The sequence below is a fragment of the Acomys russatus genome, chromosome 21 (assembly GCF_903995435.1).
Source record: "Acomys russatus chromosome 21, mAcoRus1.1, whole genome shotgun sequence".
NCBI classification, from domain to species: domain Eukaryota; kingdom Metazoa; phylum Chordata; class Mammalia; order Rodentia; family Muridae; genus Acomys; species Acomys russatus.
This window is the reverse complement of record NC_067157.1, coordinates 29,752,239-29,765,922: the sequence shown is the minus strand read 5'-3', so window position 1 is coordinate 29,765,922 and position 13,684 is coordinate 29,752,239. Positions and strand designations below refer to the sequence as shown.

At 43.4% G+C, this 13,684-nt stretch overlaps 1 protein-coding gene across 1 annotated transcript; it reads left to right on the top strand.

Annotated features, from left to right (window-relative positions):
• The first annotated feature begins 652 nt into the window (after nt 1-652).
• On the top strand, nt 653-3,811 carry Ccn2 (cellular communication network factor 2). The gene is made up of 5 exons (XM_051164241.1): nt 653-953; nt 1,043-1,265; nt 1,488-1,739; nt 1,857-2,068; nt 2,441-3,811. Exons 1-5 carry the CDS (start codon nt 891-893, stop codon nt 2,735-2,737), a joined length of 1,047 nt encoding a protein of 348 aa, XP_051020198.1. The 5' UTR covers nt 653-890; the 3' UTR covers nt 2,738-3,811.
• The last annotated feature ends 9,873 nt before the right edge of the window (nt 3,812-13,684 follow it).

The window sequence follows — 13,684 nt, the reverse complement described above, 5'->3', positions numbered from 1 at the left end:
GCCACCAAACCCATTATCTCCAGTGACCAAAGATCAGATCAAATGCCTTTGTTTCAGATACAGAATTTAGAGTCTTGCACATAAGCATCCTGGGATCCTGGGCACGGATGGGGGGCTTTCAAATGGCTATAAGTACCCTGCCACTCTCAATAGAACTCTAAGAAACTACAGCCTCTTAAAGGAAAAAACAAAACAAAAAAAACTAAAACAACGCAAAAGAACCTCTTTTGGATTTCTTTAGGGGCCCATAATGTTTGCCTCTTCAGCCACCTCAGTTCTGAGAAGTCCTGCAGTGACTAGAATTGGCTAAGTAATTTTTTAAAAGAAAAGAGAAAAGAAATCATCATTATCCATGTATTTCGAAGTTATTTTTTATCAGGAAGGGTGCTCGGAGGATATGGACGGGGAAAAATTACTTCTTGGTAGTGTGCTGGAAACACACAGCGTCCTTTTTTTTCCCCCTTCTGGTGAGCTGAAGTGTGCCAGCTTTTTCAGACGGAGGAATGTGGAGTGTCAAGGGGTCAGGATCAATCCGGTGTGAGTTGATGAGGCAGGAAGGTGGGGAGGAATGCGAGGAATGTCCCTGTTTTGTGTGGGACTCCATTCAGTTCTTTGGCGAGCCGGCCTCCGGGAGCGTATAAAAGCTAGCGCCGCCCGCCCAGCCTCACACAACTCTTCCTTCCTAGAAGAGGCAACCAGAGCAGCTCCAGCTCCGACCCCAGGAGACCGACCTCCTCCAGACGGCAGCTGCTGCAGCCCAGCCGACAACCCCAGCCACTACCGCCTGGAGCGTCCAGACACCAACCTCCGCCCAGAGTCCGAGTCCAGGCTCCGGCTGCGCCCCTCGTCGCTTCTGCGCCCCGCCGCGAGTCCTCCCGCCGCGCCCCACCATGATCGCCTCCATGCCGGGTCCCGTCAGCCTCGCCTTGGTGCTCCTTGCCCTCTGCACCCGGGTAAGCTCCTGATCCAACCAAAGGGATGGTGGGAGGGCAGAGCGACCTGTGATCTCAAGACTGAACCGCGCTCCCCTTCCTCTCTGCAGCTCGCCACCAGCCAGGACTGCAGCGCGCAGTGTCAGTGCGCCGCTGAACCGGCGCCGCACTGCCCCGCCGGCGTGAGCTTGGTGCTGGACGGCTGCGGCTGCTGCCGGGTCTGTGCCAAGCAGCTAGGAGAACTGTGCACCGAACGTGACCCTTGCGACCCACACAAGGGCCTCTTCTGTGATTTCGGCTCCCCCGCCAACCGCAAGATCGGAGTGTGCACCGGTAAGACCCGCAGCCCCTATTCTAACCCCCTGGCTAGACCACCTCTCTCATGTCCAGCATGGATGCCCTCTAGAAAAAGAGAAGTCCTTGTGTCAGTTGCTTCCAGCCAGCCTCGGGCAGTCCTGACCCTAGCTCACCACGTTGACACGCACAGTGATACAACTAGCTGATCTGGTCTCTGTTCAGTCTCTGACTGACCTCTACTTTCTTCATTTCCTGCAGCCAAAGATGGTGCACCCTGTGTCTTCGGTGGGTCGGTGTACCGCAGCGGCGAGTCCTTCCAAAGCAGCTGCAAATACCAATGCACTTGCCTGGACGGGGCCGTGGGTTGTGTGCCCCTGTGCAGCATGGATGTCCGCCTGCCCAGCCCTGACTGCCCCTTCCCGAGAAGGGTCAAGCTACCCGGGAAATGCTGTGAGGAGTGGGTGTGTGATGAGCCTAAGGACCGCACCGCGGTTGGCCCTGCCCTAGCCGGTGAGTTGTCTTTGTCTAAGTTACTGTTTTTCATTCTCCTCCACCTCAGGGCCAAGCAAAGGGAGAAATGTTCTAACCGGGGGTTTCACCTTATGTGTCTGTGCTCTGCTCTCACAGCCTACCGACTGGAAGACACATTCGGCCCAGATCCAACTATGATGCGAGCCAACTGCCTGGTCCAGACCACAGAGTGGAGCGCCTGCTCGAAGACCTGTGGGATGGGCATCTCCACCCGGGTTACCAATGATAACACGTTCTGCAGACTGGAGAAGCAGAGTCGCCTCTGCATGGTCAGGCCTTGTGAAGCTGACCTAGAAGAAAACATTAAGGTACACATTCTGCCACTAGTCACTTATTTTCACAGACTGATAGCGAAGAGGGCCACAATTAGCTGTCCAAGCTCCTTATTAAAGGCCTGCTCTCTCCCAAAAATACCTAACCCATGGCGCTCCCTGGCTTGAATGAGAGACTGTGAAGCAGCCGCTGCCAGGTTTCCACTACAAACTTCTCCATGGTGTTAGTTAATTCAAGACACTCCAAAAGAGGCCATGGCTATTTTTGGAAAACTGGCAAATGAAACGCCCAGTCTGTCCCCTCAGACTATAAACACAAATCAGATGACTTAAGGGCTAGACTACAGAGGGTTGAGGAAGGCCACTCCCCCTTGTAGTAATTGCTGTTCCTCTTCTTGTCTTCCTTAGAAGGGAAAAAAGTGTATCCGGACCCCTAAAATCGGCAAGCCTATCAAGTTTGAGCTGTCTGGCTGCACCAGTGTGAAGACCTACCGGGCTAAGTTCTGTGGGGTGTGCACAGATGGCCGATGCTGCACGCCCCACAGAACCACCACTCTGCCAGTGGAGTTCAAATGCCCCGATGGCGAGATCATGAAAAAGAACATGATGTTCATCAAAACCTGCGCCTGTCATTACAACTGCCCTGGGGACAATGACATCTTTGAGTCCCTGTACTACCGGAAGATGTATGGGGACATGGCATAAAGGCAGGGAGTAAGGGACACGGACTCGTTAGACTATAACTTGAACTGAGTTACATCTCATTTTTTTTTCTGTAAAAAAATGATTACAGTAGCAGCACATTAATTTAAATCTGTGTTTTCTAACTGCTGGAGGAGAAAAAACAGCCCCACCAAAGTGAGAACATTATGCCATTGTCATACAAATAGTCTGTCAATCTCAGACACTGGTTTGGAGACAGTTTAGACTTGACCTTTGATCTTTAGCGCACAGCACCAGAATGTACACTGCGGTGTGTCTCCAGGAGCAGTTGGGGACATCAAGAGAAAGGCAGGTGCTACCTGAGGTCATTTGAAAAGCAACAGCTTGCCTGCCCTTTGGAGTGTAACTGGGAAAGAGAATTATAGCATGCTTGCAGACGGACCTGCTCTAGCAACAGCTGGGTGTGTGTCTTCCGCTAGACAAGGCAGAGTCCAGCTGTTCTTCCACTGAGAACGGCAGGCTCAGCTCTGACACTCTGACTTCAATGACAGTGATCAAGAGTCAGAATCTTGTCTGTTAGACTGGACAGCTTGTGGCAAGTGAGCTTGCCTGTAACAAGCCAGATCTTTATTGATATTGTAAATATTGTGGATATATATATATTTGTACAGTTAACTAAGTTAATTTAAAGTTGTTTGTGCCTATTGTTTTTTGTTTTAAATGCTTTTTGGTATTTTAAACCGATAGCCTCAAATTCCGAACACCATAGATAGGACATAAAGCTTGTCTGTGGCTCCAAAACAAAAGAGATACTGAAGAGGAAAAAAAAATTGTAACCTGAGTGACTGTCTATCAGAACAGACAGTATGCTGATGGAGAAGCAATGCCTTAGAAGTCAGATTTCTAGTAGGAAATGTGGTCAGTGAACAAATGACCTTTATTAAGAGGTGGCTGGCTCAGGGTAGCTGGTCAGATTTCCATGTGGAAGTATTTGCTTCTTCTTTGACTATGACTGTTTTTTGGGCAGTTTATTTGTTGAGAGTGTGACCAAAAGTTACATGTTTGCACCTTTCTGGTTGAAAATAAAGTATATATATTTTTTATATGAAAGTCTTGGCTGCTCGTTCTTGTAAACCTTTCCTCGGTTTTCGTGAGTATAAGTAGGAAGTTCACGTTTATCTTAAGGTAATTCACTAAGAAGTGTACAAGTACCTTTGATATATATGAATCATAAGGATCAATGGAATTTTGCATAAGCATCCTTCACACTAACGAAGTGTCATAGAATTACAGACATGCACATCATGTTGTCAACATGGGCACTTGCAGTTGCCTACATGGATTTAAGCAGTACTTTAAATGCAGTTCTCTGTAGATGACTCCAGCCTTCATCAACCCCTGTGATCTTCCACCCAATCCCCTTCACATTGGTACCTCTGGATGTTGAAGTTAATTTATAACCTTTCACATCACAGTTTAGTCTCTGCCTTGCATGGTAAAAATGTTTAAATAATAGCTTGTGTGTTCAACTACAGCTCTGTTTTCTGAACTTGAAGACCTCACTGTTAAGTGGAAAGTCCAGAATAACATACACATTACAATAAAATCAAATGATAAGTTCTATTGCACATAAATTCATTTTCCTGTTGCTTTGACAACTCATGGAAACTCTAAAAGATAGGATAAGTCAATTTTCCATCCATTAACATTAATAGAAAATGGTCTTCATTTGAAAGCTATTTCACACTATTGTCCCACATTACAAAAGTAGTTTATTGGTAACAACATTAAATTCATCAAGAACCCTAATATAGAAATTATACAGGGCATATCTGGCCTCTATGGACCAGAGAAAGTGGATCACAATCACTCTAAAGTCTTTTTCTTTTCATAGTTGAGAATAGCTGTGGATTCTGGGGAGGAAAACATACTGCAGACAGACTAGCCTGTCCTGGGGTAATTAGCAACCTTGTAGTCACTCAGAGAGACAAAAATACACCATAAAGTAAAGACATTCTACAAACAGTGCCCACACCACAAACCAAATGAAAAACTTCCCATGAGAGGAGTTATTTCTGGTCACAACTCTGGGCTCTTAGGGTGCAGCTTCATAGGTGTAAAGGCAAATGCTGGCTGCACAGCCACCACCCCAGATAAACACACCTGAGTGTACACAAACAGTACACCGTCAGTTCCCATTTCCTCTCCATCAACTCACTCACGCCCAGCTGCAAAGATAAACCAACCACCACGGTAAAACAGCTTAACTCCTGAAAGGAATCACAGAATTCTGGGGAAGAGAGAAGCCGTAGTAGATGAGAGGATTTGGGTTTTTTTTTCTCCCTCAAATCTGCACACAGAAACACTAAGTAAATTGCATAACCAAACTCCCATGAGCAGTATGTAACAAAATTAGGAGACGAGACACCCTTGACCCCAAGATAGTAATGAAGACAAACTGCCAACCACCCCAAGGCCTGAGTTGTGTCAGCAGGCGTGGGAAAAAAAGAAAAAAAGAAAAAGAACATGTGATGTTTTGAGAACAAGAGAGCAGCCACGGAACCAGCAAGTGCTGGCTAGAACTATAGCCATTTTGAGGACAGTTGCTGACATGGATAGGGCTTTAGGCCACTCAGATAAGACTTACATTCAGGGCAGCTTTCCAAGATGAGATACCCACACTTTAAAAAAAAAAAAAAGATTCAAAATTGAGCTGGTCAGCACAACAGACATTGAGAAAAGAGACTGAGGTTATTTTTTACCTATTTTTTGGAAGCTGGGCTTGTCTTGCTTAGGAAGGAAGGGTTATTTGCGCTCACAGTGATGGACACCATCTTCCCTGGAGGGGAAGTCAAGGGCAGCAGTGAGGTAGCTAGTCAAATCTCACCCTCAGTCAATAAGCAGAGAGAGAGGGAGAGGAATGGTAGGGTAGCATTCTTGTTTTTATTCACTCTGGGAAAGGACCCACATCCCAGCATCCCAGGCACTGGTACAGCCCAGAAGAGAGGTGGCTATTTCCATTTCATTTAACCTAATCTAGAAAACCTCTCTCGCACATAGCCAGAGGCATATTTGTGTACTTGTCTTTCTGTTGCTGATGAAATAGGGACCAAAGACAAGCTGAGAGAATAGGGTTTGTTTCTGCTTATAGCATATGGCTCATCGTCAAGGGAAGCCAACCCAGGAGCTCAAGGCAGGAAATCAATCAGAGACCACAAGGAACATTGTTTTCCCTGGCTTGCATCCATGGGCTTGCTCAGCTACTTTTCCTATACACCCTAGACCTACTACTGCCCAGGTATGGTACCACCCACAGTGTCTGGGACCTTCTATATCAGTTATCAAGAAATTCCTCCACCAATGTGCTCACAGGCCAAGCCAATAGAGATCATTCCTCCGTTGAAGTTTCCCCCTCCCCTGACATGCCATGTTGACGATTGGAAACCATGGCACTTGTCTTAATGACTCTAGATTCTGATAGGTCTCATCTCAAACCCAGGAGAGACGACTGAGGTGTCTATTTAACATACCAAAGTGGACTTGGCTGCAAGGCTCTCCCAGCATCCCTCAGTCCCTACCTGTAACAGGGCCCTCCTGGATGGTGTGTCCAGCCTCTACCTGGAACTCTCTAGTCCAGGGGTTGGGCTGCTCTTCCCCCAGAGGCTCTTCTCTATATAATCCAAACCTTTTGCCTTCTTGAATGCTGCTCCTGATTCCCTCCTCTCCCCCCTCTTCCCTTCTCCTCACATGGCTCAGGGTTGGTTCCACTTTGGACTCTCTCACATCTTCCTGACTGTGGCTATGCTGTCTCTTTTGTCTACAATAAACTTTCTCCCCTGTAGGAACCAGGCCCGACTGGGCTGCCTGCCTGTCTTGCTATTTCATGTCCTGTTTCTAGCAGCTTCCGTGTCTATGTTGGTTAGCTAGTCATGTTTATTGTTCTGAGAATGCACCCCCTCCCCTCCTCGGGACTTTTCCTCCTGTGTGCAATTACCTCTTGAGGGATTTCACCTGCGAGTGGCATTCCTGTTTTGCTGCCTATAAGAAGGCTCTTTGAACGCTGAATAAAAGTTGAGGCTGCCGCTGCTCTCTTAGCATGAAGGACCGCTGTGTTAGTGTGTGTGTATGTGTGTGTGAGTTAAATCCACAAAACCCTTGCCCTTGACTCAGTACCGCAGTGTCGTGGGCACCACACTCCACTCCACACCATACCTAAGAGCAGTCATAGCCTTTCCTTTGTCTTTCTTTCTTCCCTTCTTTCTTTTTATTCCTCTGGTGCCAAAACCAAAAGGTGGGTTATGCCAGCCAGAAGAACCCTGTAACAGGTAGGGGCTGAGGGATGCTGGGAGAACCTGGCATCCAGGTCTGCTTTGATATGTTAAATAGGCACCTCTGCCATTTGTCCTGGGTTGGAAATCTAACATCTGCCAAGTTGATAGTTAGTATTAGCCAAGTGCATCACACATTAAGTCACAATCTTCAAGCCTTTATTGCCACAGGGTCTTGGTCCTGCTGGCATTCAACACAAACCACCGAACTGGGAGCCCAGAGAAATGACTAATCCGTCAGGGACACAATATTAAGCTTGTCTCAAACTTAGTTGCTTTGATTCAGCAACCCACAACAGTGAAAAAACAAAGATGCCAGCACCTTAGAGGATGGTGTCCATGTTTCTGGAAAAGACATAATAAGGCAGACTGGTGAGTAAGATCTGAGTTACCCAGCTACAGAAGAGGAGCCCAGATTACATGAACAAGATGGGGTGTCTTTGAACACAATCAAAGACTTCTATCAAAAAAGAAAAAAGGCTGGGCACGGTGGTACATGCCTGAAATCCCAGCACTTGGGAAGCAGAGGCAGGTAGATTGCTGTGAATTCGAGGCCAGCCTGGTCTACAAGAGAGTCTAGGGCAGCCGAGGTTACACAGAGAAACCCTGTCTTGAAAAACTTTTAAAATTTTAAATTAAAATTAATTTAAAAATAAGATAAAGAAGAAGAAGAAGAAGAAGAAGAAGAAGAAGAAGAAGAAGAAGAAGAGAGAAAGAAGAAAGAAGAAAGAAGAAGAAGAAAGAAAAAGAAGACGAGAAAGAAGAAGAAGAAGAAGAAGAAAAGAAAGAGAAGAAAGAAAAAAAGAAAGAGAAGAAGAAGAAGAAGAAGAAGAAGAAGAAGAAGAAGGAAAGAAAGAAAGAAAAGAAAGAAAGAAAGAAAGAAAGAAAGAAAGAAAGAAAATATGAAAGCAATGTGAAGCCATAAGAGTGTACGAGACCTCAAGGCTTACTGGCCCCGTGAACCCTTTAAAGACACTTAGTTGTGAGCAAGCTTCAAGAACACATGTATAAGATGTTTACATAAGGAATTGTCAATAGCATTGTCTATAGCTTATCCCCTTTAAAAAATCGCTCTTAATATATAGTCACTACACAAAATAATAGGTTTTATTTTGATATCTTCATTTGTGTCATTTTCACCCACCACTCTTTTCCTTCTCCTTTATTTAATTCTTGTCTTTTACTTCTTCCCTAACATGCCCCCTTTCTCTTTTCCTGGTGTGTCTGTGTGTGTATACATGTGTGTGTGCATGTGCATGCATGTGTGTGTGCACGTGTGTGCACGCATGTACGTGCATGTTTTAAATACATGTTCTGATTATGAGAGAAAATATGCAGTATTTATCTTTATGAATTTATCTTATTGCTATGGTCCCCTGTTCTGTTTACTTTCCTACAAATTACACAATTTCATTTGATTTTAGAGCTGGATAAAACACTACCGTGTACATACCCCACCCACATTTTCATTTGCTGATGAACACCTAAGCTGACACCACAACTTGGCTATTGTGAATATGCTTCAGTGAAAATGAATTTCACTGCAGGTGATGATTTTCAGTCTAGTCTTAGATGCCTTTGGGTAGATTCTCAGGAGTGGAATAGCTGGGTTGTATGCCGACTCTCTGTTTAGTTTTCTGAGGAAACTCCACATAGCCTCCCAGAGGGGCTGTGCTAATTTTCCTCCCCACATATAGTGTGTTGGGAGTCTTCTCCCCTGACTCCTTATCAGAATTGATTGTCCTGTCCTTGTTGTTAACCATTTTGACTGGGGTAAGAATACATCTTATCTCTACAGCTGAGATGAAACGAAGGTTCAAGGAAAGGGAAACACAGCCGACAGCGGCTGCATACAGGACAGCCATAAAAAAATAAAGTGGGGCATGAATTTAGCACGTGCCCCTCACAGCTGCCATGGTACAATGATGGTGAACTACAATTGCACTCGTGAACTGAGCTCGGAAGGAGCACACATCAGTGAGTTTGTGTTAACATATACACACAGGTGTGGCAGAGATGGCTCAGCAATGCTTACTGCTCTTGCAGAGAACCTGGGTTCACTTTCCAACATCATCTGTACAGCTGTCTGTAATTCCAGTTTCAGGGCATCAGAGGCCCGCTCCTGGTCTCTTCATGTACCAGGCACACACAAGCTGCAATGCATTTGTGCAAACAAGCACTGGTCCTCATAAAATTCTTTTAATTTAAAAATGCACACACATATACACACACACACACATATGCATGCACACACAGATACACACACACACACAAACTCCTCCTTCTCTACAATGCCCTTTGGAAAAACTTCCAGAGAATAAGAACTTAGTAATGAAGGAACCCTAGAGTCAGATTTTACTTTGAAATGTAGACACTAAGACACCTAAGACTCTCTGGCTGCTGACTCTAAGTAGAAGTACTAGAACTTCAGAGGGGAGAAGCCTGGAGCAAGATGGAAGGTAATTGGGGACACTACTTTCACAGAGGGTCAACGCGCTGCTCACAGAGCCTGTTATTTTCCACAAGAATGAATTGCTAAAAAAAAAAGAATGCAGCATGCCCCCCTATGAACCGCTCTTACTTCCGGTCTCGGCACTTCACTGTGAGTTCCCCCTTCTCCTTCCTGTCAAGTCACTGTCCTCCATACGGCAGTGTGGCCAGAAGGCATGCAGTGTGGCTCTGTAAGAATGGTCAGTCCTGGACACTCAGCCTCACAACTGTGCCAAGAAACCCTTTAAGAAAAGAAGAAAGAAAAGAAAGAAAGAAAAGAAAGAAAGAAAGAAAGAAAGAAAGAAAGAAAGATGTCTCAGTGGTTAAGACTGGCTGCTGTTCCAGCACCCACACGGTGGCTCAGAGCCATCTATAACTCCAGTTCCAGAGGACCCAGTGCTTTTTCCTGAATTCCAAAGGCGCCCAGCATGCACATGTTACAATACATACCTGTAGACAAAACACTCATATACGTAAAGTAAAATAAGCCTAATTAAAAATTTAAAACATCATTAGCCTTAGGTCTTTTGTCACAAGAACAGAAAGATGTCCAGGGCAGTCACCTTCTAAGACTCATAAGAGAAGCATAAGACCACACAAAATAAAGTTTTTCTGTGATGTCATTTTTTTGGAGTGTATTACATGTCTCATGTAGTACTTCAGAGGAGATTAGCCCCTAGCAGACCATGCCCAGACTTAACCCAGGAACAGCCTTGAAAAAATAAGTCTTTTAATCAGTACTATTTATTTCATAATGTTCTGTTTGAAGCATATTTATATCTTTTTATCATCGATAGTGTAGTGGTACAAAATTATGAGGTAAAGAAGCATTATTTTATAATAGGAAACAAAAAGTTTAAAAACGTATCTCATTTCCTCATCTTAAAATAACAAAGAATATAACAAAACTGTTGGAGATTTCCAGGATTTTGGATTTTGATAAACAATTTACAATAATAAATAAATAAATGGCTTAGCTGTTCAAGTTAGCACATCTTAATTAACTTATGTGCTAAGAATGTATGGCCAACACACATATACATATATACACATACACACACATACACTCACATACACACTCACACATACACATACACACATACACACATATACATATACATTCACACACAAACATACACACACATACAGTCACACACATAGACACACACATCCTATATGAAATGGACAAATTCATTGCATATGTAGTATGTCTGTCTATCTCATGTCTTCGTGTGCTTTTCCCCACAAGCACACAGCTGTTCTTTACTTCATGAATCATGCTGTTTATATACAGACTGTTACTAAAAAAAAGTACTTAAGATACTCAGTTCCAAATCTAAATACAGAGCTCCAGGTAAAAGACGCGTAGATCTGTCTTCTGTATTGGTTGCTTATAAAAACAAACAAGATCAGTGGTTCGAGGCTGGAGAGATGGCTCAGTGGTTAATAGTACTGGCAGCTCTTCCAAAGGTCCTGAGTTCAACTCCCAGCAACCACATGATGGCTCACAACCATCTATAACGAGATCGGATACCCTCTCCTGGCATGTAGATACTATATACGTAATAAATAAATAAATATTTAAAAAAAGAAAATCAGTGATTCATTGTGGGCTAGATACACCTCAACATGGCAAACCTGAGGGCTCTAGAGATGGCCTGGTGGTTAAAAGAATTCACTGCATTTACAGAAGACCCAGGATGCAATGCTCTAACAGACAAGTGACATCTATTTAAAAATCTGATGGACTCATGCCAACATTTATTTAAATCTTCGAGAGCACGTTGATCTCTTCAGTGTCTATATTTGTATTCACTTATCTGCCATGTTCCTTAAAACATAAATTCAAAGATGAAGTGTCGAATGTAAAGCTACACGATTATACACCTGATTTATGCTTAAGGGACTCCAGGGACTTCATCCGACTATAGCATTCAACAAAGTTCTAAGGTTATTGGAGCCCCATTTGGAAAATGAGGTCGTACTGTGTGGTCCATTTTAGAAATAGGAGTTATCAACATAGTATGTATTTGTGAATGTATCCTATCAGAATCCTGGTAGGAAAATTGATAGAAGATTTATGAAAAACAAACTAACAAAAGAAAAGCTAGCTGCATCCTGGAGCAGGAGCCAAACAAAGTGGTGTTTCCAGACATCTGTACTCATATATGCATAAATAAAAATATTTTTAAATATTCTGCATAAACATACTTTTATACAGGAAAACAGGCTTGAATGGTTCACAGGACATCTAAATCCTCCCTCTGCGAAGGTTGGGTGATAAAGGAACACTGTGACACTTCCAGTTTTCATCCAAGATGTTTTAAAGAAAAAGTTAGAAAAATAAGGGTCCTGAGGAAAATTGGTTAAGAACTAACTTTATTCATTACCCTGTATATTCAGGTGACTTTAGATTTACCCCCCCCCCCCATACAAGCAACACACAAGCACAAAGCAATCTGAACTTGGGAATCAAAGATAAATCTAATACAAACCACATGTAACCCAAGAATCTAAAACACAATTTGTATTGGGAATTTTTGATCCACATTTCAAACCTATAAATTTTTATCCTCTTTCAGCAATGTTGATTTGTGTTCATTTTTAAAATCCAACACATCTGACTTATTCTATGCTTGTGACTAAAGGTCTCTAAAACCAAAACATCCACCATAAAAGAAATTAAAGATAAACTTCTATTGTTTTCATACTTTAAAAAATATTCTTTAATGTCATTCCAGAGGAAATTTTTTATGTGAACAGACAAAACTCCCTTTTTTATCACAATCTGAATTCCTTCTTAGCTAAATTCTTTCCAGTATGTGTCAGCTTGGCCCAGTGTGTTGCACTCTCTGCAGAGAGGGTTGTCAAGCACTGAAAATGACTCTCAATTCAAGATCTTAGGAAGTCATCTCCACAACACAGATTGATTTTTCTTTTACTTAACTACATCTTTATAGTGCTTAATTTAACTTGTTTGTTGTTATCATCATTGTTATTATTGTGTGTAGGTTATGAGTGTGTGTGTGTGTGTGAGTGTGTGTGTGTGTGTGTGTGAGTGTGTGTGTGTGTGAGTGTGTGTGTGTGAGTGTGTGTGTGAGTGTGTGAGTGTGTGTGAGAGTCTGTGTGTGTGTGTGTATGTGTACAGGCTTGTAAATGTAGTCACATGCATGGGGAGGTCAAGGAATCAGTCTTAAAATAATGAAATAAACCACCAGGGGTTTCTGAGATTGAACTCAGGTCATGGGGTCCTTTTACCCTGTGAGCCATCTTACCAACCCCTTGTTTGTGTTTTTAAACTTAACCCATCATTTGGGCTGATGAATCTCGGTGCAGAATTTTTTTAATGTCGTTTGTAATTTCTAAGCTAGGGTTATTGGGCAAGTTTACATATTTATATTGAGGGGCTCTGGGAGGTCTGGGGCATTTCCCAGAATACTGTTGACGTAGATGCCACAATGTCAGGATGTGGTGAGAGAGAGAGCCATGCAGAGGAACTGACCGACACCACAGTTCCCTAAATTGGGATATTTGGGGGGAAAAGAACGACCAGCTTTCTCATGTGACCTTAGGAGCTTGGTGTGCGGCATTGGCCTTGACCTTGGTGACTTAGTGAGCAACTAGAACTGTGACCCTGAATAATATCACATACGTCCATTCATGACTCGTGTACACAGTTCTCAACGGCTTTCAAGCCTTTTGTCAAGGCTGTCTGTTTTCTGTTTACTGTAATTTTTTGTCTTACACTGCTCTAGACATGATTGTTTGGTGACCTCTCAGGTACAAATTGCTTTCCTGGCCAAGTACATAGAACAAGTGGTTCTCAATCTTCCTAATGATTTAGCCCTTCAATACAGTTTCTTATGTTTTGGTGACTCCCATCCACAAAATTGTTTCCATTGCTACTTCATAACTGTAATCTTGCTACAATTATGAATTGTAATGTGAAGATCTGTGTTTTCCGATGACCTTAGGTGACCTTTGTGAAAGGGTCCTTAGATGTCCAAAGGGGTCACGACCCACGGGTTGCAAATGACTGACATAGAGGAATCCCTGATAGGAAAATACCTTTTCAGTCTTTCAAACTGAAAGCCCAGCATCTCATCAAAGCAAGTTTTCTGCCTTTCAGAGTCAACTGATGTTCCAAGGGCATAGGAGTCAGAAGCACACG